We start from the raw sequence: 27847 nt of genomic DNA on the forward strand, positions 1-27847 counted from the left end.
CAAATAGGGCCAAAACACAGGAATGCATAAGGGCCAATAAAATATCAACCAGGCCATTTTCAGCCCAACCAATGTTACATACCCCATTAGGAGACCATAAGGAACAGTGTGAAATACCCTATATAATCATTCTATCACCCCTTTAACCATGTATCAGCTCATTTAAATAGCTCACGTTACTGTAGTGTGTCAACACTGCGGGGTGCAAATGTTCCACCAAAACAAGTTCCAACCCAGAGTTTTTTTCTCCTATCCCTATTACTTCATAATCAAATTATCAGAAATTATTAATCACATTTTACCTGGTTGGTGATCCAAAACGGCTGCATTTTGCTGCCAACTCACACAGTATCTCCTTTCTGTGCAAGTTAATTAACTTTTATTCTGAAGAAATTGCACCTGAAGCGGTTTTACTTCTGCTGATAAAGTGGTCAGGAGATGAAGAAATTTTGTGCAACAGTAAAGTTGAAACTGTGCAGTGAATTTAAGGCTTAATTTGAGGCTCTGAGGTTTTTATTTATTAACCAGATGTAATGTTAGTTTGAATATAAAGAGCTTTTTGCAGTTTGCACACATTATGAGCAGTTTTGTGTAGAATTCCTGGGTCATCATAGTTCTGTGGAGATGATGTATTGTGGAGATAAGTATTTGTGCAGGAAGTGGTGCTGTTGTTGCATTAGTACCCATTAGGAGTGGCTCCATTATTCGAGACGTTGTGATGTTTAAGTGATGTTTGTCCATTAGGAGACATCGACAGCGATGGAGCTTTTTCCTCTTCTGTGTCTCTGCCTCCTGACTCGCTCTGGAATCACGTCTGCTCAACAAAATGGTAAGAAAACTGATCATTACACTGAGTTATGTAATTGCAAATGTAATTGTTTTACATTTAATTTTAATCATGCTGTGGCATCATTTCTGTGTGTGTGTGTGTGTGTGTGTGTGTGTGTGTGTGTGTGTACAATTTTGTCTTCTAAGTTTGTTAGAAGGTGGGGCATTGATCTGCATTTCCCAGAATCTGTCCATCCTAACAACTGCCTGTAGCTTCTTTTCTTGATAAGCCAAATTAGTAACTACAATATGACAAGTTTAGTTATTATTTCGATGACGTAAATACACAACACACATCACATACATAACATAAATGGTAAAAAAAAAAAGCCGATAAGAAAACGGATAATTACACTGAGTTATATTTTTGCAAATGTAATTTAATTTAATGTAATTATTGGTAATATCTGTAAACATGCAGAGGTCTGGAAACATTATTAATCAGGCTGCTCAGCTGCTGGACATACACAAGATCTCTCTTGTATGCTCTTTAATACCATGACAACAAAGTTGTAACCATCAGCCCAAAATTTGTCCAAAACAAGGCTACAGTACTAACGGCCGTCTGCTCTTCATTATCTGTATTTTGCCCAGTAGGCCTAATTGTTTCGTAAAGACGGTGATTCCACTGTAGAAACAGGTAACAGTTCCTCCACTATGTATGCTGCCACAAGCCCATTTATTTCTGCTGTGTTTACCTACCTGTTGTTAAAACCAAGTCTTGCTGCTGGACTGGTGTCGGTGGCGTGCCAAGGCGCTTATCCCCTAAACCTGTTTGAGTCGTGACTCACTCGGATCTTTCAACCGAGTCTTTAAATTAACTCATGAGTCGCGAGTCTCTAGTATCATTAATCGGATCAGTTGAGTCCTACTACAATTCAATCTAACATGATAACAGCGCCACACACAAACCTCTTGCAACATTAGCTACTACTAGTCCTAGCCACCTTAGCAGCCAAAGACTTTATAACTTACAATACGTAGGCAGAGGCGCGGGAAGTCATTTCCAGCAGGGGGTGCGGGGTGCTGGCGGGGGGGGGCGCAGAACAACTCTACCTCTGCCTCCCCCCCCCTCCATGAAGTAGGCTACATACTGCTATGTACTGCACAGCGAACTATATAGGCACTAAATCACATGCCAATCACTACTGGTCAAAAGATTCCTTTGCAGCGGCCCGGTTTAAATCCGACCTGCGGCCCTTTGCTGCGCGTCATTCCCTCTCTCTCTCCCCGTTCCTGTCTATCCACTGTACTACTCCCGAATAAAAATAATAAAAAGATGAATGACTAGTCCAGCTGAGCAGGCGTCAAGTATGCCTTTCCAGTTCAATAAACCAAGTACTGCCATCTGACTCACACATCACAAGACAGTGTTACAATTAATTATATCATACCAAAGCGTTGTATGGCTCAAGACTATGGCCATATAGTACTCACTAAAAATCACCCAAGCAGAAAGCACAATAGTAATTCTGAAACGTGATTGACTGAAGATACAACAATGCCATCACACAAACGACACAGCTGAGTGCAGGTTGTTAAATAACAGTCACTTAGTCAGCTGCTACTTCACAAACTGCAAAGCCAACATATAGGCTACTGCACTGACCACTAAGTCTCACACAGGCCTATAGCAGCATCACAAAATTATGATGCAATACGTCTGATATGCATGGCATTTCAATAAACTAAACAAAATATGTACATTATCTGGTCACACAGTCACAACAGATTATATTAACCTACTCAATTTACAGATAGCATAATAGCTCTTACCTTTAGAAGTTCTAATTTCTTGTCTTTTTCTTTGCAAAGTCGCGAATCAAATCCTCTAAGTCCAGCTCCCTCAGCAGCTCGCTAAACCCTACTACAGATGCGTTGCTGTGTGTTGGTAGAACTTTACGAACAGCGCAATAAATGTCTCTCCGGTGGACAGTGAATATAGAATCCACTCCCGTGGTACCGTTTCACCGTTGTGAAGGTGTCGGGTCAGTGCCTCGTTAGTGAGAGAGAGCGGGTCTTTCTACCGCCAGATCGTCCCCCTCCGAGATGCTGGACATTTAGCCGCCGATTCTGAAAGGCTGATATCCCTCTGGGTATAACTTCCTCCGGACGGTCTCTGTAATCGGTCCCCGTAGTGCAGGGTCTTCAGAGATGATGGTACCTGAGGTGCCATTACCTTGTTCTGTAATGCTGATGACCGTCCGGCCTCATCTCTGTCTTTTTCCACAACAACTGGCTAAAGTTAACGTTAGCCACCGTTAGCTGTGGCTGAGTGTAGCTGGTAGAAGGCAGCGATTCTTCAAGCTAACGTCAGTAGCTCCTCGACATCCTCCTCTTCGTCATTCCCAGCTCTTTATTCGCGGGACATTTTTTATAGCAGCCGCTTCTTTCTCTCCCTTTTCCACACTTTCACTCGCTGATACAATCCAATCTGACCGGGGATCAGTTACAAATTAATTCCACTCTTTCAATCTCAACCCGTTCTTAGAAAGCTGATCTTGGATCAGTGCGATGTAAACAACCTGCTCTATGCCCACCCACCTTTATCTTTAGCCAATCTACACAGTGCATGCGGCCTTCTCCCAATCATTACATTAAACAACTTTTATTTTATTCTGATTGGATAATTATCACCATAATGATTAATGCCCATTGGGTAATACGGGCTTGATCGCAGTTTGCCAACAAGGGGTGCTGCCGCACCCCCAGCCCCCCTACTTCCCGCGCCTATGTACGTAGGCAACCACAACTCCACAAGTCAACTCTAGCGACTGAGTGAGCAGAGAGACAGTCCGAGACATGTTATAGGAACTTCCCGACCCGCAGACTCAGAGCTGGAAACATTGCAAGCTCGCAGATCATGGGACTAATTGGACGACTCATGAGTTCTTGAGTTCTTGAGTCAGTCAGTCAGTCAGTCAGTCAGTCAGTCGCACGAATCAGCCGGCTACGTTGTCATGAGTGGATCTGTAGAGCGAGTGAAGTCTCTCCTCGAATCAGGGTGAAAAGCAAATCCACAACAAAAGCCATTCTTTCACTTCTGACATAACATACAATGTTCTGTACGTAGCCTAGGCCTACTGTAAGTTTTTGTGTATAAATGCAATGAGGTCGAGCAGACAGTCCGAAACATTGCAACATTCGCAGACCATGGGACTCATGAGGCATCATGACTCACGAGTCCTCGAGTGAGTCAGTCAGTCGAATCAGCCGGCTACGTTGTCATGGGTGGATCTGTAGCAGACGAGCGAGTGAAGTCTCTCCTCGAGTCAGGGTGAAAAGCAAATCCACAACAAAAGCCATTCTTTCACTTCTGAAATAACATGCTTATAGGTGTATAGATGTAGCATATCAAAATTAGGTCGATTGATTTAAAAAAAACTATTTTTTTAATTTATTCACTGTGGGCATTTCTCCGTTCCTGTTTGGTGAGTCTGCACCGAGTGAATCCACAGAACTTCGTACTACGTTTGTGGTTAGAGACAATGGGCTAGGACTGCGTATCCTTGGCGATTTTAGCAATAATGACTCAAGTGACTCACACAACCCAGATCAGTTTAGTGAGTGACTCAGAATAACCCAATCCTTCGAAGGAATCAGGATTTGAATCTCCTGGCCATGGGAGCGTGTGTGCACTCAGAGAAGCAGAGTTTCCCTGCTGCGCTTCGAATTCACCTCTTAAATGGAAAAAAAATGACAAAGTGTGAATTGTTTAAGGCATCTTTTTAGTATTGTGGATTCATCGATGGTGTTATCCAAATTAACAAGAGGGTCATTTATCATGCGTTTATTTTTCTGTAACATTCTAGCGACATGTGAATTGTTTAATGCATCATTTTAGTAGTAGTAGTAGATAGGCTGACCAATCTCTATCTGACTCGACATTACATGCAGGTTTATGAACAATACTTTTTCCTATAGTCTAGCTACTTTTTCATCTGTCTATCCTCTGCGGGTGTGGTCTGAGGATGGCCTGTCTTTGCTAACCTGTCCTGTTAATTTGGTTTAATATGGCTTTGCAATGAACACTTGTTCATCTGTTTGCCATATGTGTTACAGCAGGGAAAAAATGTGCTTCTGTTATGATAAGAGTCAGAAATAGTGTATACAGTGAGAAGGGCCACTACACATATTGTCCGTTTTACACATTGTGTTCACAGGAGCAGCTCCAGAGCCATCTGTCAAGATACTTAATAATCCAACAAACAACTCAGCGCTGCTGCAGTGTGAGGTTCAAGATGCTTCTCCAGACCTTAAAGTAGAGCTGCAGGACAGTGCTGGAAACACACTTCCTGCTGAGGGGCCCCAGGTCTCAGAAAGAGGAGACAGATACTACATCACCCTCCAAACTACTGTGTTCAAGACCGACAACTTCAGCTGTGTCGTCACACAGGAGGGAACCAACCAACAGATTTATGCTCAGACCTTTGTGCATATCAGTGGTGAGTATATTTATTCACTATATAATAATTTAAATTGTTGGTTATTCATTTTCAAAATGTTAGATGAAGACATCTGCACAAGTTCAAAATGTTTCAAGCTGAGTGAAAACTTCACACTTAAACTGAAATGTTGTGGCTATATTTACACCACTAAGTTTTGGTTTAAAAACAAATATCTTTTCCTACGTTTAGGCCTTGCGGCTACACTACTGCGGTGTTTTTCTGAGCCCCTAAAACAGAGACATTTGGAAACACTGCTGCCCCCGTTTTTTGGTTTGAAATCTCCGGAGTTGCATTGTAGTTTGGACGGGCACAAATGGAGACATTTGGTCATTCAGACTTATCGGTTAGGTGGCTTACAGACCTTTCAGTAACAGTTCCACCTCGCCGTCGGTCCAAGCTAATAAATCCCTGCTCTTCTCCAAAGTATTTTCTTTGTTTTCAACTTATACATCCATGATTTTCAACCCCAGAGTAACGTCAGATGGACTACTAGTCTGTGTTCTACCATTTTTGCCTTGTAGTCACGTTACTTTCAGCAACAGTTCTACCTCGTCGTCAGTCTAAACAAAGAAGAAATTGTCTTATTTTTCGCCATTGCTGCTCCTCTTACGTTATTAAGGACAGAGATTAGTTCTGCTACTGGAGCTAAAACTCTAGCCTGGTCCTACCAGACTATGGTACATTTCATTTGTACAGAGAGTCTGGCCAGTGTCAACTTCCTTGAAAGCGGGTACTCTGTTGAAGTTTAAAACTATTGCATCTGTCCAGAGCCACTCTGGATCTGCCATAACCAATCGCTAACGTTAGCATCGCTAGCGTTCGCCTTAGCCAACTCCTTCACCACTAACGGAGCGAACTGGAAAATCAAACTTTTCCTGAACCCAGTGGGGAGGAGGGCCACAACATCATGGCCACCAACAGAACTCAGCAAAGCTTGTTCTTGTTCTTTAACTTCTGGATATTCGGCAGTGTTGCCACAAAGGACCGAATGGCTTCGCTTGCAACTTTTTCCGCCGCCATTACGGAACTATAACTCAAACTAGCGTACAACCTCAACATCATCGTTCTCAGCCACTCCCTCTGTTTGATGATTGGCCCGCTAAAGATCTGATTGGAGAAAACCCAAGACTATACCGCAAACCCAGACGGAGTACAGAAGGGAAATGAAAATTGAGTAAAAGTACGTAGGAAGGCGGAGCCAGGCTACTAAAACTCTTCCCCAGAGATGTTTTTTGGCTTAAAACGCTTCTTTAAAAAACAAAACATAGTGTTAATGTAGCCTTACTTTCTGATTTACTTTCTACCTGTTTAGGTAAGTAGGCTGGTGTGTGCATTGTTGTTGAGCTGTGGTCAATGAGTTTCTATCACTCGGAGCGATCACCAGCAGGGACATTGTTTGGCTCATTAGCAGGGGTGTGGTCAGCACATGTAGCCAACCATCATCAGCTCTTGTTTTTAACAACTGGCATTTGTTTGAAGGGGCAGCTTCAGTGGCAGACTCCTCCAACGAAGACTCAGAAGGACAAATGAGTCTACGAAAGGGTCTAAGTGGGAGTTCTTTTGGAAGGCCAGGTGAGCTAAGTATCTTTTTACCTTTTCAATCATGTGTACATTTTTCATTCCTGTTTGTGTTTCCTATCAGCCTCGGACATGTTCACAACGGTACCAGATCCAAACCACTCTTATCTATCCCACCAGCTCCACACACCCAACAGCCAACACATCCACCCCTGCTGCTCTTTCCTTGGCCTACTCTTTCACCCAAACACTAGTGATAGCAGTCTGACACTGAACCTTCAATACGTGCTTCAGACCATTAACTACAATTCCATTTTAAGCTCTGCTCCGAAGGTTGCTTTGGTACGGAAAAAAATCACGTGACATCAGAGATGGGGACTCGAGTCTGAGACTCGGACTCGAGTCGCACTTAAGTCGCACAAACAGCTGACTTCAGACTTGACTCAGACTCGACCCAAAAGACTTCAGACTTGACTTGCAACTCGACCCAAAAGACTTCAGACTCGAGCTTCGAGACTCGAGACTCGTCAACAACCTGTTTTCATACAATTATTGCTTTTTAAATCTAAATTTATTCATGTACTTCTATTTTCTTTTATTGGTGCATATACGGGGAAACGTATGATGAGCTGTATGTCCCCTGCCCTTTGCCATAATGTACGAACGTAACGCATGCGCCTATGTGCGCACACTCACATATCAAAAAATGCATTGCCGATGGCGACACCAAGTCCTCCCGGAGTTTGTAATTAGTTTTGCTTTCAATAACTTTGTAAACAGTGGCAGTAAGCAAACAGCTACATGCAAGGTATGTGGCACCAAGATAAATGTAAGTGACCATAGTTTAAAATACTTTTATTTTGAAATAACACAAACAGTTTAAGAGACTTTTATTTTGAAATCACACGGAACAGGAGGAAGCTGCAAAAAAAGGAAAACATAGCAGCGCGCAGCAAACCTTGCTAGACGAGAGCCGTTACTTTTTCGCTCTCTTGCTTAAAACATACACCACATGTACTATACAACATGTAAACTCAACATTTTTCATTGTCTTACTGAAGCTTATTTGTATGTCCTCGCTTCAGATTACTTTTTTGAACGTATATGCTCGTGTTAAGTCTGTCGGTGAACTACCTGCAAGTGGCTAATGGACAGCTAAGTAGACTGCTAGCTTTGCACCCTTGGGAAGTGGAGCGAGGTATGGAATCCTTAAATGACTCTTATTTAACATGTTCAGTTGTTCAAGTGAACTTGTAATGCAAAGTGTTAAATTATATTTGCAATGTTTCTTGGGTTATGAGTTAACACGGGTCAGCAACTTGTGAATTTAATGTGAACATTGGCTTTACTGTAGCCTATTGCATTTATCATTTGAGCATCAAGTTAATATTTTGCATAAACCCATGCACTTTATTTGTAATTTATTTACTTGCTCTTATTTGTATCATATCCTTTAGTTTCACGGTGCTGGAAGAGCGGCAATAAACGTTATTGCACCCGTTTTCGAGACTTCTCTTCATTTCGGTTCCAAGGGCTGCTACAGTGAAACTCGTCACTACGCTTGAGTCATCTACCATGCTCTGCCAGCATCAGCTGCAAGACGTCCTGTATGCGGTCTACAGATAAGTCCACAATCAGAGACTGACAGAGTACAGGTTAAATTCAGCAACCATCAACATTGGACTTTGATACATGGAACATGATTTATGGTATTGTGTGTTTACAAGATAATCAAGTAATTTCATGTTAATCTTGTGACCTTAAAGATGAAAATAGATATTTTAAAATGAGCAAGAAAACAGAAAGTCAATGCATTCCACACTGTTTATTGTGTCAACCTGAAAGAATTTAAAGGGAATATATTGTTTGATTGTAGATCATCAGTGATATTATCTATATCGTGATTGTTGTTCTCTGCTTATCTTAGTGTATCCTTGAAGGGTAAATGTCTGATTTGAGTGGTTACATAGTTCAATATTTGGTTAGAGTCACTTAACGGATTTGAGTACAGACATACTACACTTAAAGGCTTGTAACATAAACAGACACATAGATAAACAAGATGTCAGAAACCTCTGAAGAAGCAGACAAGATATCAGAACCCACTGAAGAAGCGGACAAATCACTGCAGGTCAGGTCTAGCTCTCGTGAGCGAAATTTAACAGAAAAAGGCAAAGAGTTACATGAACAAGAAGCAAAGAAAAATGAGAAAGCATTCAACAAAACTTATGAAGTGTGGCGACAGACAGCAAGGGAAATAAGAACACAGCTAAAGTCGTGCTGCTCAGATGAAGAGCTTAAATCCTACCAAGTTAACATTGAATCTAAGCTCAGCACAGTTGCTCAACATTATCAAGCTATGCAGCGAAACTACACTACTACTCCAGACATTGTAAGTCGAATGGATACATGTGGCTGTATAACAGCAGAGATATGTGAACTTGCCACCAGACGGCTAAAGAACATACATGAAGCCTTTAACGATCGACTTGAAAAGGAAAGAGTGAGGATGACATTAAATAAGCATGAGTACGGGTCAGTCTTCGGCAAAACAAATACTGAAACAGTGTTCTCTGAGCCACCTGAAGAATTAGATAAGATCTCTAATACCAACTCCGGGGCGTCTAGCAAACGTGCCGATGCTGAGGCTGAGCTCGCTGCCAGATTAGAACAGGCAAAGGCCATGCAAGAACTACATGCTCAACAGTCAAAGCTTGATGAACTGGAGAGTGAATGGAAAGCCAGGGAGGCTGAAATGAAATTAAAAATAGGGAGAGAGAAAATAAGGCTACAACAGCTACAAGCAGAGAGTGATGTAAAGGTAGCAGCTGCGCGTGTGAAGGCTTACAATGATTGTGATAGCCTCATTCATGGTGGTGAAGAAACACACATCCAAGCCCCACCAGACCACCAAGACACTGTCATAACTCCAGTAAATGTACAAGCCAAACTGTTCCAGCCTCGTCATACACCACAAGGAGCGGTGTCAAATCAGTCAGAAGTCAACTTAGCTCGAGAAATCGCTAGCTCATTCACTCTAAGTCGTCTACCTGTTCCCGAACCCACAACATTCACTGGCGACCCCCTGAAGTTTATTGATTGGCAATTATCTTTCAATGCCCTAATTGATCAGAAGCCCCTTCCAGTTGCTGAAAAAATGCTCTATTTAAAGAGTTATCTTGCAGGAGAAGCACGCAAGGCTGTGGAGGGATTTTTCTATCGGAATGCAGATGATGCATATAAGGGTGCTTGGGCGGTCCTTCAAGACAGGTACGGGAATCCGTTCATTGTTCAAAAGGCTTTTAGAGACAAGCTTGCAAAGTGGCCGAAGATTTCTGCAAATGACCCAATCGCACTTAGAGAGTTCGCTGACTTTCTTAAAGGATGTGCTGGGGCCATTCCCCACGTTAAGGGACTGAGTATTCTCGATGATTGTGAGGAGAATCACAAACTTCTTAAAAGGCTTCCTGAGTGGTTGGTTCGTAGGTGGAGTCGTATTGTCGTGGAAGAATTAGACCAAAGTGGAAATTATCCCAGCTTTGCACGCTTTACAGAGTTCATGGCAAAAGAAGCCAAAATAGCATGCAACCCCATTGCCTCACCACTTCTGCTTAATATTAAAACCACAGAAGAGAGGCTCCCACAACGAGCCAAAGTCCTAAACACAGTCACTCAAGCAAAAGATTCCACCACAGAGACAGTAGAACAGTCAAGGGCATGGCCGCCTTGCTTATGTTGTCAGGACGAAGCTCATGGTATTGCTAAATGTCCAACCTTTGCTGCAAAATCCATAGATGATAAAAGAGCATTCATTTATGAACATCACCTTTGTTTTGGTTGCCTAAGAAAGGGGCACATTACCAAAGAGTGTAAAAGGCGGCACACTTGCAACACATGTGGTCGACGTCATCCTACATGCCTGCACATAGAAGGAAAGATAAACTCAAATGAAATAGTCACAAAGGACTCTGGAGCTGTGGGAGAGCATAGGAATGAGGAAACACACAAGGTTACATCTTTCGCTTTGACACAACGTGCCTCAGCCACCTCTAGCATTGTCCCAGTTCTTGTGTCTTCGACGACAGCACCAGAGAAGGAAATCCTCACTTATGCACTGCTTGATACACAGAGTGACTGTACTTTCATATTGGAGGATCTAGCTGCTGGACTCAGTGTGACCACTCTTTCGGTGCAACTCAAGTTAAGCACCATGACTGCTGCCAATACAGTAATAGCAAGTAAGACTGTTAGTGGTCTACAGGTTAGGGGACTGAACTCTGAAACGTACATCACAGTAAAACAGGCCTATACGCGAGACTTCATTCCAGTCGATAAGTCACACATTCCCACTAAAAGCACAGCAATCCAGTGGCCTCATTTGAACCACTTAAGAAACAAGATGCCACCATTGCAAGACTGTGAGGTGGGACTACTGATTGGGTACGACTGCCCGTCTGCACTGGCTCCCCTAGAGGTCATCACAGGTAGTGAAAATGAACCTTTTGCGCAAAGGACTGCATTAGGCTGGAGCATCATAGGGTCGACCGATCCCCATTTGGACAGACAAGAAAACCATAGCTTCGTTCATCGAGTCTCAGTGAAGGAAATCCCAGTGCCATCTGCCCCAGATGTGTTGAGGATTTTGGAATCGGACTTCAACGAAAGGACCTATGAGAATAAATACGTGTCTCAGGATGACGTCCGATTCATTCAGTTTCTGAGCGACAACATTAAGCAGAAGGACAATAGACATTACGAAATGCCACTCCCATTTAAGAGCACTGGTTTACCAGTTCTTCCAAATAACAAGAAGCTGGCCACTGTTAGGTTGCAACACCTGAAGAAAAGGTTGATTTCAAACAAACAATACTATGACCACTACACAGCCTTCATGAAAGACATCATGGACAGAGGTGATGCAGAATTAGCCCCTCGCGAGTCGCTGAGAGAGAAACTGTGTGGTACATTCCGCATCATGGGGTATACCACCCCAGAAAGCCTGATAAACTTCGAGTTGTTTTTGACTGCTCTGCTAAGTTTAATGGGATCTCTTTGAATGACACACTACTCACTGGCCCTGATTTGATCAACTCTCTAGTGGGAGTTCTTCTACGGTTTAGAAGAGAAGCTGTTGCTGTGATCTGTGACATTGAGAAAATGTTTCATCAGTTCTCTGTCTTGCCTGAATGCCGTAATTACCTGAAGTTCCTTTGGTGGGAGGGAGGTCAGTTGGAAGCAGAACCTCAAGAATATAGAATGACAGTTCACCTTTTCGGCGCTGCCTCCTCCCCTGGGTGTGCCAATTTCGGACTCAGGTACCTGGCACAGCAACATAAAACTGACCATCCCCTAGCATCAGCCTTTGTAGAGAATCATTTCTATGTGGATGATGGGTTAATCAGTGTTTCAACAGAGGAAGAGGCTAAAGAGCTAATCATCGGGGCGCAGCAACTTTGCAAAAGTGCAGGCTTGCGCTTACATAAGTTTAACTCAAACCGAAGAGAGGTCCTTACCTGTGTAGCTCCATCAGAAAGAGCAGCAACTACTGACCCCCTCAATCTCAATCCAGGCACTTTAACAGAAGGACACGTACTTGGCATTCAGTGGTCCATGGAAACTGACACCTTTGCCTTCAATATCGAAGCCAAAGACCACCCCCCAACTCGCCGTGGTATCTTGTCAGCTGTCGCCTCTCTCTATGACCCACTTGGGTTCGTGGCTCCATTCACCCTGAGAGGGAAATGTATCCTGCAGGAGCTGTGTCGCCGAGGTGTTGGATGGGATGATCCCATTCCTGTAGGCCTTCAGTCACGGTGGGAGGAGTGGAAGGATGGTCTTAGAAGATTAAAGGGGATCACTATACCCCGATGTAATGTCCCTCACAACTTCGGTACCATTGTAAGGATTGAACTACATCACTTTGCAGATGCCAGCAGTACAGGATATGGCGCGTGTTCCTACCTAAGGTACACAAACAACAAAGGTGAGATCCATTGCAGTCTCGTAATGGCAAAATCCAGAGTAGCTCCATCAAAGATCTTAAGTATCCCGAGATTGGAACTCTCAGCTGCTGTCACCGCAGCCAGAATGAGCGTCATGTTAAAGACAGAACTTCAGATGAAAATTGATGAAGAATCCTTTTGGACTGACTCTCAGGTGGTGCTAGCATACATCTGCAATGAAGCACGAAGGTTCCCGTGATTTGTTGTGGGGCCAACCGTGTTCAACTGATAAGAGGAAGTACAGATCCCAACCAATGGCACTACGTTGACACAACACAAAACCCGGCTGACACGCTTCAAGAGGTGTTAACGCAGAAGAAATCGCTTCATCTAACTGGTTATCCGGGCCCAAGTTTCTGTGGGAACAGGAAGTGCTCTTGCCACCTAAACCCTCAACTGAATTGCTTGTCGGAGATCCAGAAGTCAAGGCAGTTCAAATATTTGCAATCCAAGTCAATGAAACAAGTGATATCCTAAGCCGTCTGAACCGGTTTTCCTCCTGGACAAAGCTAGTCAAGGTGGTTGCAAGAATCAAGAGAGTTGGATCTAAGGAAACCTCACAACATGTTGACTGTGTGTCCATTGAAGAACGTAAGAGAGCTGCTGAGGTTGTGATTAAGCTGGTCCAACAACAAGCCTTCTCTCAAGAGATAAAGGTACTTCAAACAAGTCACAAGGAAGGCGTCTCCCAAGTTCAAGTCCTCTTTTTTGCCTAAACCCCATTCTTGATGAAGGACTGCTTTCGTGTTGGTGGGAGACTAAAAGAGTCATCCCTCAGTGAAGAACTAAAGCACCCCATTATCCTCCCAAGGGACAGCCACATCACTGAGTTGATTATAGCTCATTACCATGCCCAGATCTGTCATCAGGGACGAAATCAAACATTGATGGAACTACGAGCTAATGGCTTTTGGATCCTTGGTGGGAGTAAGACTATTGCTAAGTTTGTTCACAAATGTATAAAATGTCGAAAACTTAGACGACCTACAGAGGAACAAAAAATGTCTGACCTTCCAAAGGAACGCTGCCAACCTTCAGCCCCTTTTTCATTCTGTGGGATGGACTGCTTCGGCCCATTTGTCACTAAAAAGAGTCGCAAGGAGTGCAAGCGATATGGGCTTATCTTCACATGTTTGTATTCACGAGCGGTCCACATTGAAATGCTTGAAGATATGTCTACTGACTGTCTTATCAATGCCATAAGATGCTTTGTAAGTCTGAGAGGAGCAGTCAGTCAACTCCGTTGTGACCAGGGCACAAATTTCGCCGGAGCTAGAAATGAGCTCAAGGAAGCTCTTAAGCAATGTGATACGAAGGCACTGGAAGCTTTCCTGGCAGATAAACAATGTGAGTTCATCTTCAATGCCCCTTCCGCCAGTCACGCGGGAGGCGTCTGGGGAGCGCACAACCGAACCATTCGAAATGTGTTGAATGCTCCTATTGCTCAGTGCCCAGGTAGACTAGATGACTCTTCTCTCGAAACACTATTCTACGAAGCCATGGCCATTGTGAACAGTCGTCCATTAAACGTGGAAGGAATCAATGACCCTCACTCATTAGAGCCCTTGACTCCAAATCACCTCGTCTTGATGAAATCCAAAGTTGCTTTGCCACCGCCTGGGAAGTTTGTCAGGGAGGATTTATATGCTGCAAAAAGGTGGCGCAGGGTACAATACCTTGTTGAGCAGTTCTGGAGCAGGTGGAAAAGAGAATACCTCCTGAACGTTTCCTTGAGACAAAAGTGGCACTTACCTCGGCGGAATCTAAAGGTAAATGACCTAGTTATCATCAAGGATGACATGCTGCGAAAGAAATGAGTGGGCGTCTTGGACGAAAGTGATCACGTCACAGAAGGAAGTGATGGGTTGGTTCGGCCAGTCAAGGTACTAGTAGGAGATCGGAATCTGACGGGAAAGGGACACTACACTTTCAAAGCATCAATTATGGAACGACCTATCCAAAAACTTGTCTTGCTACTTGAAGCTCAGTAAATAATTTCCAACACAAACCACTTGCATCAGACCATGTTTGGGTTATCTGCTTGGTTTCCTCTTATGTGAGATGTTTCTTTTTTGTTTTTGTTTTTATTTTTGTGTGTGTGTATTAAGGTGGCCTAGAAATCATGGCTGATTCATTGTTTAATTTTCATGCCTACCACTCATTCACCGTTACATGATTTGGTGGGAGTGTAAGTGACCATAGTTTAAAATACTTTTATTTTGAAATAACACAAACAGTTTAAGAGACTTTTATTTTGAAATCACACGGAACAGGAGGAAGCTGCAAAAAAGGAAAACATAGCAGCGCAAAAAACCTTGTAAGACGAGAGCCGTTACTTTTTCGCTCTCTTGCTTAAAACATACACCACATGTACTATACAACATGTAAACTCAACATTTTTCATTGTCTTACTGAAGCTTATTTGTATGTCCTCCGCTCAGATTACTTTTTGAACGTATATGCTCGTGGTTAAGTCTGTCGGTGAACTACCTGCAAGTGGCTAATGGACAGCTAAGTAGACTGCTAGCTTTGCACCCTTGGGAAGTGGAGCCAGGTATGGAATCCTTAAATGACTCTTATTTAACATGTTCAGTTGTTCATGTGAACTTGTAATGCAAAGTGTTAAATTATATTTGCAATGTTTCTTGGGTTATGAGTTAACACGGGTCAGCAACTTGTGAATTTAATGTGAACATTGGCTTTACTGTAGCCTATTGCATTTATCATTTGAGCATCAAGTTAATATTTTGCATAAACCCATGCACTTTATTTGTAATTTATTTACTTGCTCTTATTTGTATCATATCCTTTAGTTTTCACGGTGCTGGGAGCGGGCAATAAACGTTATTGCACCCGTTTGTGGACTTCTCTTCATTTCGGTTCCAAGGGCTGCTACAATAAATGATGCTGGATCAAAAACGTCGGACTTCATCAGGCATCTAAAAACGCACCCAGATAGGTCAGTCACTCACACGCTAATGTGAAAAGAGACGTTACATTTAGCATATATCGTCATAGGTAACAAGATAACCATCGCAAAGTGTTGTGCTAATGCTGGGAACAGGCTAATTGTATCTTGTAGTTAGTAGTTGCTGAGCCTCAGACATCCATGGCGCACAGGAGGTGGGACGCACGGATCCATCTCCCCAGGAATAAACGCTGTGCCGGGGTGGCAAACTCATGTGATGCATAATTGATCCTGTGGATGATTTGTAGACTATTAAGTGAACAAGGTGTACCCGGTCCACCACACACTGGGCTGTCTTGACTGTCTTAATTCTGCACATATTTCTGTTACTATAGTCCTAACACTTAGAAAATAAATGGCATTACATCAGTGAGTTCAAACTGCTTATTGTGCGTAATTTGGACTGACACTGAGATGCATGTTGTTCTGTGACGCTGCCACTTTTCTCTTGATTTCCACTTCGACATTAGACATGTTTTTGAGTGAAAGAGACGTTAAATTTAGCATATATCATCACAGGTAACAAGCTAACCATCGAAAAGTGTTGTGCTAATGCTGGGAACAGGCAAACTGTATCTTTATAGTAGTATCCATATGATATGACTGTTGTGTGGAGTGACAGGAAGAGGACCCAAATGCAGAGGGAGGCGGGCAGGCAGGAGATGGCCGAACTCAGGGTTATAATTTAACAAAAAACGGCAGTACATTGACTGGAAAACACACAAAAATAAACCGATGGAAAAAACAGAGGCAGGACAAATACAAACGTAGGAACGGACATGAAGCACAGGGAGGAAAATGGACAAGAAACGGTAACTAACCAGAGACACAAAAGGATTCACAGAGGTTAAAAAACAAAAGGAAGGGAGCAAACAAGGAACAGGTGGTGACATCAGGTGAAACACAATCGGGCGGGCAGGACAATCAACAAAGCGGGAAACTCAGAATAGTACATTGGACAAGACAAGACAGAAACACTAAAACAAATAAAACAAGAAGCAGAAAACAAACAGAAGACATGACATAACTAAACACAAACAACAAAGACACTAGACAAAAAAGGGGTGAACAGAAACCCAGGAACAAACTGAAACACAAATACACAGAACACAACAGGGAACAGAAATTAACAAAATACAAACAAAGACAAAAAAACCCTCCCCCACAAAACCCAAACAAACCCCCCCAAAAAAGAAACACAAACAAACAAAAAAAAAAAAAAACCCCCCAAGAGGATCCGGAGGAGGGCCTCGAAACAGTCACCGGGCATCAGGAACAGACGGGACCCCCCCAGGAAACAGAGGGGCCCCGGGCACAGGGAACAGAGGAGACCTGGGAAGAAAAGGACCCCGGGGCGGGGGGGGGGGAAAAAGAGGGGCGCCCGGGGCAAGGGAACAGAGGACAGCCCTGGGCACAGAGGGGCCGGGGCACAGGGGGGGCAGAGGGGCCCGGGGGCACAGAGGGGCGGGCCCGGCGGGGAACACAGAGAGACCAAAAAAAAAAAAGGGGGAAACAGAGGGTCACTAGGGACAGGGAACTTTGGGACTGGGGACTGAGAGGGAACTGGGCAGACGCGTTGACAAAACAGACATGGACGGACAAAACGGAACAAACCAGACTGGACAGACTCAGACCGGACAAATGGACAGACACAGGAAGGACAACCAGACACAACACCAACACCCGGACAGATTCAGACAGAGACAACGGACTGGGTCGTTGGGACCGCGGGCCTGTAATGGGGACACGGATGGTGAAAGGGACAGAGACGGGCACGGTGACGGGGACAAGGATGGGCACGGTGACAGGGGCAAAGATGGGCACGGTGACAGGGATGGAGACAGGGACAGTGACAGGGATGAAGACAGGGACAGGGATGAAGACAGGGACAGTGACAGGGATGAAGACAGGGACAGTGACAGTCTTAGGGGCGGTCCCAGAGGCGGCCTGGGTGGTCTCCGGAGAGGTCGGAGGGGGGGCCCCTGGGGAACCAGGGAGGGCACCCAGCGGGGAACGGAGGGGGGCGGGACTGGGGGGGGGGACACGGGAGGACTGGATACAGGGACAGCTAGGGACGCGGAAAACACTAAGGGGCGCCAGCTAGCTGGGGGTCAGGAGCTGCTAGCTGGATGGGAGTCAGGAGCTGCTAGCTGGCTGCGGAGGGGAGCTGCCCGCTAGCTGCGAGTCAAGGAGCTGCCAGCTAGCTGTGAGTCAGGAAGCTGCAGCCAGCTGGAGTCAGGGAGCTGCCAGCTAGCTGCGAGTCGGGAGCTGCCAGCTAGCTGCGCGGAAGTCGGGAGCTGCCAGCTAGCTGCGAGTCAGGGGCGCCAGCTAGCTACGAAGTCAGGGTAGCTGCTAGCTAGGGGCTACAGACAGGGGCTGCTAGCTAGCGCTGCAGTCAGGGGATGTGCTAACTAGCTGCAGTCAGGGGAGAGCGGTAGCTGCGTAGGGAGCTGCGAATACTAGCCGAAGTCAGGAGCCGTAAGCAGCGGGATCTTGGGGAGAGAAGGAGGAGCTGGGTGCTAGCAGGGGAGCCTGCCAGCGGCGGGGGGGAGAGCTGCACGCCAGCTCGGGGTCAGGAGAGCTGCACGCCAGCTCGGGGTCAGGAGAGCTGCACGCAGCGGGGAGGAGGGCTGCCAGCGCGGCTCGCGGGCGGCTGCACGCTCAGCGCGCTCCGGCGGCTGACGTCAGCGGCGACTCGGGCGGCTGCACGCCAGCGGCACTCGCGGCGGCTGCACGCCAGCTTGGGGTCACTAGGAGCTTTGGCACCTACTCTGGGGTGAACAGCGAGCATGGCACGGGAGCCACGACGGCTTTTCCCCATCGGCCTCCACGCGGTCCCACAGAAGACTGCTAGGCGGGTGCCCTCATAGGACACCTGGTGGTTGGGGCGTCTGAGCAGTCCAATGAGAGTTCTGGGGAAGCTGGTGAATGGGCAGGCTGACTGAGAAAGGCAGCCGCCGGCCACGGTGTTGGGCCCGACTGGGGAGGGGCGGCTGGTGGTGGGTGAGTCACTGGGGTTGGCTTGTAGAAAACGCTCTAGTCCGCGCTTGAATTCCTCTCACTCGGGGAACAAAGTGGGGCTCACCAAGGTCTCTGCCAACCACTGCCAACCACTGCCGCTGTATGGAGCTTCTCCAGGAGAGGAGGGTGCCGGTCTGGCTCGGAGCAGAGCAAACACTGCACTGTCCAGCCAAACTCCAACACTTTCTTTTTAAAAAGGAGCTTCTCCGCTGGGTCCATGCTGTTCAGTTCGTTCTGTTGTGTGGAGTGACAGGAAGAGGACCCAAATGCAGAGGGAGGCGGGCAGGCAGGAGATGGCCGAACTCAGGGTTATAATTTAACAAAAAACGGCAGTACATTGACTGGAAAACACACAAAAATAAACCGAACGGAAAAACAGAGGCAGGACAAATACAGACGTAGGAACGGACACGAAGCACAGGGAGGAAACACAAGGGCATGGTCACAAAACGAACTGACAAGACACAAAGGGATTCACAGAGGTTAAATACATGAGGTAGGGAGCAAACAAGGAACAGGTGGTGACATCAGGTGAAACACATTAGGGCGGGGCAGGACAATCAACAAAGGCGGGAAAACTCAGGAAGTAAATTGGACAAGACAAGACAGAAAACCAGACTACCAAAATAAAACAGGAAGCAGGAAAAACAGACAGAAGACATGACATCAACTAAACACAGACACTTGACAATGCTAGACAACACAAAGGGGGAACAGAAAACCCAGGAACAAACTGAAACACAAATACACAGAACACAAACACAACAGGGAACAGAAATTAACAAAATACAAAACAAAGACACCGAAACCATAACAGTGACAGACTTAGGTTAATATTTCACCAGGTCCGAGGGCTAGAGGGATGTGTTAAGTAGACCCCATAAAGTTATCCTACAACTGATTTTGATACTGCACTGTATGGATGGTAGCTACAGGACATGCTTTGAATTCATTGGATTTAAAAATACAGTGTTAGGGACAGATCAGATGGCCAGAGACTTGAGACTTGACTTGGACTTGTGGCAAAAGACTTGAGACTTGACTTGGACTTGCCCCTCAAAGACTTGAGACTTGACTTGGACTTGCAAAAAATTACTTGTGAACATCTCTGCGTGACATATGACGTCCGAAGTAGCAACTGCTTCATTCTCTGAATTAATCAGCTGAGTGGTTCGCAGCGCCACCGCCACACACGGACCAGTCAGCTGCTGCACTGCAACTGGCGCCGCCTCGTTTCGAGCACGCTCAAAGCATAATAACTTTAATGCACAACATTGCGTTTGGTTTGTAGTAGCCTCTACATTGACAAGCATTAGTTTGTTTGTATCGATTTATTTTCATTAGCCTATTTTGGAAGCATCTAGGAAGAGAGGTTGTTCTGACGTGGGAAAACTTGATTCTGATCGCTCCTGATAAGGTATGTAATGTATGTATGCATGGGTGCTTTGGATGAAAGCGTCAGCCGGCGTCATCCGTTCCCTCTGAACGAATTTTCTCTCAATGTGGAGAGTTTGTGAGCAAAAAAAGAAACAGGCTTAGTCCAAAAAGTGTGGAAAAAATGATGTTCCTTAATACAAATCTTTGAGTGTTCCCTATCCCACATACCCCCTGGCCATAGTTAAACAAGCGCACCCAACTTGTGCCATATTCCTAGCACATCCTCTGTTTCCCAAGCACACTCTCTCCAATACCCAATAACACCAATTCATCAATCTTTCTTTGTGAAAAGAATGATATCCCATTCTTAGTATACATGTGCACTCTGTGTGTGTGTGTGTGTGTGTGTGTGTGTGTGATTTATTTCACTAGCCTTAAAGCCTATTAAAGCCTCCTGTACACTATCTACCAAAAGATAATTTAGATGCAGCCTTGGGACTTCACCAGGTGAGGTTGCTCTTACTGAAGCTTTGAGTAAAGAACCCATTTTCAAAACAATTCTTCTCAGTGGTTCAGTGCTTCACCAAAGCTTAATTTGCCCATCACTGCCAAACACCCAGACCCACTTGTAGAGGTGGGGGTACAGACTTACTCATCATCCCCAAATGGAGATTTTCTCTCTACCCACCACCACATTTTCTTCCGTCTTTTAAATTTCACACTGTGACCATAAGTTATCTGGTACAATTAAACGTTGTTATCTACCGTCCACCAGGACCTTTGGGAGAGTTCTTGGAGGAATTAGCAGAGATTTTCACAAGTCATTTTTTGGAAGTCGAGTCTCAAGTCTTTGAGTGTGAGTCCAAGTCAAGTCTCAAGTCTCTGGACATCTAATCTGTGCCTAAGACTGTATTGTTAAACCTTATGAATTCAAAGCATGTCCTGGAGCTACCATCCATACAGTACAGTATCAAAATCAATTGTAGGATAACTTTATGGGGTCTACTGCAATGCAATCTGAAGAAACACAAATTAATAACTTTGTTTCAATTTCATAACTGTATTTTTCAACATTTTGGTATCTGCACCAAAGAATACATGTTTGTCTGTGTTACTAACTCATCATGCCCAACCTCATGTATTACATTTTTCAGTGTTCAAAGTTTGAGGGAAACATCTGTATTTAAAGTTAATATACCACCCATGGTGCAAACATGTGAGAACTGATACTTTCCATATTTCTATTTAACAACAACCTGGTGAAAAATTAACCTAAGTCTGTCACATCATATGGATACAACTATAAAGATACAATTTTTCCTGTTCCCAGCATAAGCACAACACTTTGCGATGTGTAGATTGTTACCTGTGACGATATGCTAAATATAACGTCTCTTTCACATTAGCAAGTGACTGACCTATCTGGGTGCGTTTTGAGATACCTGATGAAGTTCAACGTTGTTGATCTGCCACCATTTATCTTAGTGCCACACACCTTGCATGTAGCTGTTTGCTTACTAGTTATTGAAAGCAAAACTAATGACAAAAGGCACAACTCGGGGAGGACTTGGTGTTGCCATCGTCAATGCATTTATTGATATGTGAGTGCATGCACTGGCATAGCGCATGCGTTATGTTGCACATTATGACAAAGGGCAGGGGACATACAGCTCGTCATACATTTCCCCAACATATATGCGCCAATAAAAGAAAATAGAAATACATGAATACATTTAGATTTAAAAAGCAATTATTGCATGAAAACAGGTTGTTAATGAGTCTCGAAGCTCGAGTCCGAGTCAAGTCTGAAGTCTTTTGGGTCGAGTCGCAAGTCAAGTCTGAAGTCACCGTTTGTGAGACTTACAGTAAGTGCGACTCGAGTCTGAGTCTCAGACTCCTCATCTCCGGGAATTAGAGGTCCTCCTTTCAAACATCCCTGAAAATGCCCCTCCACTGCTTTTTCTTGGCGACTTCAGACAGAGAAGTCATCTGACTTACTTCTTTTACTTTCTTCATTTGCTCTCTTACTCAAAGGAAATTGCAATTATCAAAACACCCTGACGACCTGCTTACTATCCATCTCTTCTCTCCTCCTTCACTGCCTCTATTTCTGCAGCCAAAAGCTCTATCCATGAGACCACAATCCAATTCTTGTCCAACCCAAAATGTTTTTTCTCCATCTTCTCTAACATCCTTGACCCCCCCCCAGTCCCCATCCTCCGTCCACAAATGTTACACCCAGCTCATTTAAGGGCATAGGCACAACGAGTTACATAAACAAGGACATTTATAATAGACAACTAAACTAAAGTAAACTACTGTGTGTGACATCAGTAAGAGTGTATTGTGGGTGTTGGAAGCTATGGTTATGCTTTGACACCCTGATAACCTTCGCCCTCCTAACCACCCACCCCTTTGACCCCTTCTCACCTTCTCCAGTCGATTGCTTCCGCCCTTTTCTCCCTCATCTTATTAACACCTTCTTGTCAACTGGCTGATTCTCAAACTCTCTCAAAGGAGGAAGAGTGACCCTCTCCTCAGAAAACTCACCTTCAAGCTGTCTGAAGTAAACAACTGCAGAACTGTCTTCATTCTTCCATTTCTCTCCAAAACACTCAAGCATGCTATCTTTAATCGACTCTCTTCTTATCTTCACCGGACAAGTTTCTTGTTCCCCAGTCTGGTTTCAATGCAGGAAACTCAACTTCACACTTCTAGAGCAGCCTCTCTCTCTTCTGTGGTCATCCTTCTCGACCTTTCTGCTGCTTTTGACACAGTGAACCACCAGATCCTTATGTCCATCCTTCAGGGGCAGGTGTCTCAGGCTTGGCACTCTCTTTGCTCACATCTTACCTCAAAGGCCGCACCTACCGGGTAACTTGTAGAGGTTATGTGTCAGAACCGTGTCTACTCACAACTGGGGTCCCTCAAGGTTACGTCCTGGGTCCCCTCCTTATTTTCTCCATTATTCACTCACATGGCTTTTCCTATCACAGCTACGCAGACGACACCCAACTAATTCTCTCTTTTCCCCAGTCTAAAACACAGGTAGCAGCTCGCACCTCTACTTGTCTGACTGACATCTCTCATTGGATGTCCACACCAAGATTATTATTGGAAGCAGTACTCAGATTCTTTACTTAGAAGTATTTTAATGCTGAAAAGAGGGTTGTTTTGTTGTATAAAACTGGACTGTCTACACAGCAGAATGGCGCTTTATATATATATATATATATATATATATATATATATATATATATAAATTGGTGCTACATTGCCAAAGAAACTGTCAATCAGCTGGTTAAAGGGCAAACAAGTATTATATATCATGTTTTATACATATGTAAGATGAAATTAATTATACTGTATATGTCTGATGAATGTAGTGAAGTAAAATGTATAAAGTAGTATCAAATGGAGATACTCAACCAGCACTTATTGGTCAGATGTGTAGACGTTACCCTACCTTTAGCTAGCAGCTGGATTAAACAGGGTTAAAATGCTGACAGCTAATGTTAAACAGTGTAAAGTGTGACTGTATTTCACTGTAGAGGATTCCAACAGCGGGATGTAACAGTCTGCTCTGCAGCGCAGCAGCTGCCGTTGTCGGAATTAAACAACACAGACGGTGTGTTCACTTAAAACAGGTAGCCTCATGGTGCATTCACAGTAATTGTAAAATACCATTTTCCCATCTGGTGATTGTTTTTGTCGTTCAACAGCAATTTACTGGTGAAATAAGTTACTGTTATAGTTATTACATTATTATTAAATCTTAAATTTTTACCATGGCCTTAACAATAAACAAGGTCCTGACTGTTGTTTAGTACCCTTCTTTTTTTTCTTTTTTCTTCTTTTGTTTACAGTAAATAAATAATAAACTAATACAAATCTTTAAGTCAAGTTCATAAAGTAACTTTCTTTGCATTCATTTGATTCCCAATCAAGATACACTGGTAAGAATTGCTTTCCATTGTTAATATGTACTTAAAAACAGTTCTGAAATGCAAAATAATAGAATTTTAATCATGTGATAAAACATGCGATTTATCACGATTAATCACGATTAAAAAAAATGTATCGTTTGACAGCCCTAATTATAATCCATAATCTTTTATTTCAAAGCGTTTACATCATTCTCCTGCAATACTGTGGAACTCCTTTTAACACATTTAAAACACGTTTCAGAGCGAGTCACACTCTTCTGACGGCGCTTTGCTACAGTGGCTTTACTAAAATGCTCCGTATCACCAATGTTGTAAAGACAAATGCCGTTTGCAAAAAAACTTAATTGACACAAATAATCTGCTGGGATCTAAGAGCATAGATGGGTGACGTTAGTGATATGAGGACGGCTAAGGTTATTATCTACATAACTGATAGACTGGGAAGAAAAACGATACCGCTCAAATAGGAAGATATCTTAACATTTAAATGCTGGGGTTTCAATATCATCTCCCGACATATAACATCCTGCAAAGTCAAGCAGCTTCTTCATCAACAGGATCGTCGACAAAAGGACATGCCATATTTTGAAAAATAAAACGTTTTATAGTCTGCCTAACATGGTTAATAAACAAACATAATTTTTTTTTATTCATGCTGATAACAAACTGCGCTAAAATGCGCCTGATACAGACTGAATAAATGAATGAGGGAATGAGAGAGTGCTGTGTCAGAGGGAGGAGACTGAGAGAAGAAAACCTGCCCCCGACCAGGTTAGGTTCACAGGCTCGGTTACCATAGTAACTGACTCTGAGGTGAAGTTACCATAGTAACTGACTCTGAGGTTAAATTACCTCTCTTTCTGAAACAGAAAACCCAGAGTTACCCTCATTTCAGAGTTAACAAACTCAGAGTTTTCACTAAACCTGCTTTCTGAAATAGTGCCCTGGAAACAAAGTTCAGGTGTTTTCTCAGTGTTGCCTCTCTACCAAGTTGATGAATGATATTTAATAAGCACTCTAACATCTTTTGTTTTCTCTTTTTAGGTGACGGAGCAGTGCCAACCTCAGGTGAGTCCTGATTTTGATGAATTTACTGATCTCTACATCAACATGTGTGATGTAACTCATCACCGATAAGGAAAGACATTTATACACCAACACATAACAACTAGGAATTGTATTTAATGTCCATTTGTCACTTCTGGTTATAATAATTATAAAATAATAATATAATTTGTCTGCTACAAAATTATCTTTAAATATTATTTAAAATATGTTTTCTGTCACACTAATGTAATCTGAACACTTTATTTTCTGAAGTTAATAAATTACCTTAAATAAAAAAGTAAGGAATGAAACAATACATACACACACATCAGTGAAAAGGATTTGAGAAAAAAGTATCTTATGTGGCTCAGTAATATTCAACTTGTAGTTTTATATAATTTTCTAGTTGTAATAATTCTGATTGAACCAGCAAAGGCTGAAGAGATCTTCCAAAAGGATTTTATGCTGAAGGATGAATTCAAATAAATAAATAATGACCATGTCTATTGTCTCACAATAGAATTGTGCTCAAACATTTTCCAAAAACAAAATATAGATTATTTTGTTTAATTCGCTAGAAGAAATAATTGGGTTGTGTTGAGAGACCTGAAACTGTATCTCAATATGAGTGTTATTAAATATGAATCTCTATATATTCTTTAAAGCTTTTTATAAATGAGTTAAACGTATATATTTAGCTTCAAGAATTGGAGCTTCAAGAGACTCCTGCTGCATAAATCCAAACTGTATCTCTCTGTTCCCATTGAGCCCCAATAACTGCAGAGCCCCTCACCAAGAAGCACTCAGCTTACGTCTGAAATCACACATTCTGCACCACAGACTCAACATCTAAACTATCGTTCAATGTGTGTAATTTTCAGTGAGTGTAATTTTCAACGTCGTAACCATGGTAACCCTTGCCGACCTCCGCTCTAGCGGCATCGCCAGATAACACTTAAATAACTGAAAAAGGTAAATAACTAGACCAACAGTCATTTAAATATGTAGAATATGTAGAAATGTAATGTTAGTGTGGAACTTCAGACCAACCATAATGATTTTAATGTTGACGTTACTGAGCTGTAGTCAGAGCTGAAAGAAGTACTCACAACCACCAAGTAAAAGTCCTGCATTCAAAATCACTACTTCAGTGAAAGTATAGAAGTATCAGTAAATGTACTTAAAGTAGCAAAAGAACAAACAAGTATTACATTTTATAAGCTGACCATATGTTTTGTAAGTAAGATCAAAGTAACTTATTATTAAATCTGTCTGATAAATGTAGTGCAGTAAAAAAACAAATCCTCTGAAATGTAGTGTAGCATATAATGCAAATACTCAAGTTAGTTACCTCCCAAATTGTATTTTTACTGCTCATGAAACATTAACGTATACATAAATAGCTTAGCTAAGCAGTGTGTTTAGCTGGATGGGTAATATTTACTTTTAATAAAGCTAATTAGCTGTAACAACAACTGTCATAAAAACAAGAGTTAACCCAGAGTCAATCATTGACTTGTACCTGTGAGCCTCGGCTCAGGGTTTAGAGAACACATTTCACAGACATCAGATATAAATATGATTTAACACCTGAAGAGTTTTAGATTTTAGTTTCAGGAGCATTAACACCTTTAGTTGTTCTCTTTGTGTAGACTGAGATGTCCAATCTGCTGGATATGATCTGTGTTCCATTCTGAGTCTTACATTAACTTTCTATCTTCAGTTTCAGAGTCTCCCAATGGATGGCTTGTTGCTGCAATTCTTCTCCCAGTTTTTCTTGTTCTTCTTCTAGCTGTGCTTGTATACAAGTGTTGCACCCTAAAATGTACAAAAAGTAAGTTTTAAATAATGTTTTGAATAAACATATTCATGATAAGCATACAACACATTCTTTATATGAATGTCATATGAGTGTTTGCAGTTGTTTTATCTTCAGTCATTAATCATTGTGTTGGTATTTACACTAGAGTAGGATCAAGTCAGTTAGGATTTACTTCTTAACTTTGTTTTCTTTCCTGCAGGAGCACTAGGAGTGCAAGTCCCAACTAGGTAAGGAAAAAAGCACATGCTTATTGTAAATACTTATATATTAGATATTGTTTAGTTTAGTTTAGTCTAGTAATATTAATTAGTAGTAATGTCTGTACTATAATCAATCATAATCAGGAAACCAGATCCATGTGACCTCACTATGTAATCCCACTGCGGGATCCAGATCATTTACAGGTCCCACACACTTTCCCTTTGCTTTCTAGTTCTGTAAGTTTAGTAACATTCACTATCAATCATCTATCAAGATGGGTGTTTATGTTGTTAAAAGACAAAATATAAGCATAGCATGAAGAACAAAAATAAGAAGCATCTCACACACACACACACACACACACACACACACACACACACACACACACACACACACACACACACACACACACACACACACACACACACACACACACACACACACACACACACACCACTGTAATTAACCAAAAGCTTTGTGTGTTTTTCTGAAATGTTGACACAGTGATGTACCTGCCTGATGACCTGAGAGGCCTGATGATCGATGACCAATGACAACATGTATAGTCTCTTCCACTTTATTAAATAATTGCGACATTTAAACAGATTTTCATGTATTACTGTATGACAGATCAATGATGCTCCTGTCCACTGACATGGTTTTTAAAG

At 43.0% G+C, this 27847-nt stretch overlaps 2 protein-coding genes across 4 annotated transcripts in view; one reads left to right on the forward strand and one right to left on the reverse strand.

Moving 5' to 3' along the window:
- The window catches only part of LOC120557668, a 1015838-nt gene that overhangs the window by 409461 nt on the left and 578530 nt on the right, over positions 1-27847 (reverse strand). The gene's annotated exons all lie outside the window — the stretch shown is intronic.
- On the forward strand, positions 754-27831 carry LOC120557680. 2 transcript variants are annotated; one of them, XM_039798233.1, is made up of 7 exons: positions 754-829; positions 4992-5273; positions 6756-6848; positions 25154-25177; positions 26880-26990; positions 27178-27205; positions 27684-27831. In XM_039798233.1, exons 1-7 carry the CDS (start codon positions 760-762, stop codon positions 27697-27699), a joined length of 624 nt encoding a protein of 207 aa, XP_039654167.1. In that variant the 5' UTR covers positions 754-759; the 3' UTR covers positions 27700-27831. The 2 variants fall into 2 exon arrangements, with proteins under 2 accessions (XP_039654167.1, XP_039654168.1); XM_039798234.1 differs by having other exon boundaries at positions 26886-26990.

Source organism: Perca fluviatilis, chromosome 4 (assembly GCF_010015445.1).
Source record: "Perca fluviatilis chromosome 4, GENO_Pfluv_1.0, whole genome shotgun sequence".
Taxonomy (NCBI): domain Eukaryota; kingdom Metazoa; phylum Chordata; class Actinopteri; order Perciformes; family Percidae; genus Perca; species Perca fluviatilis.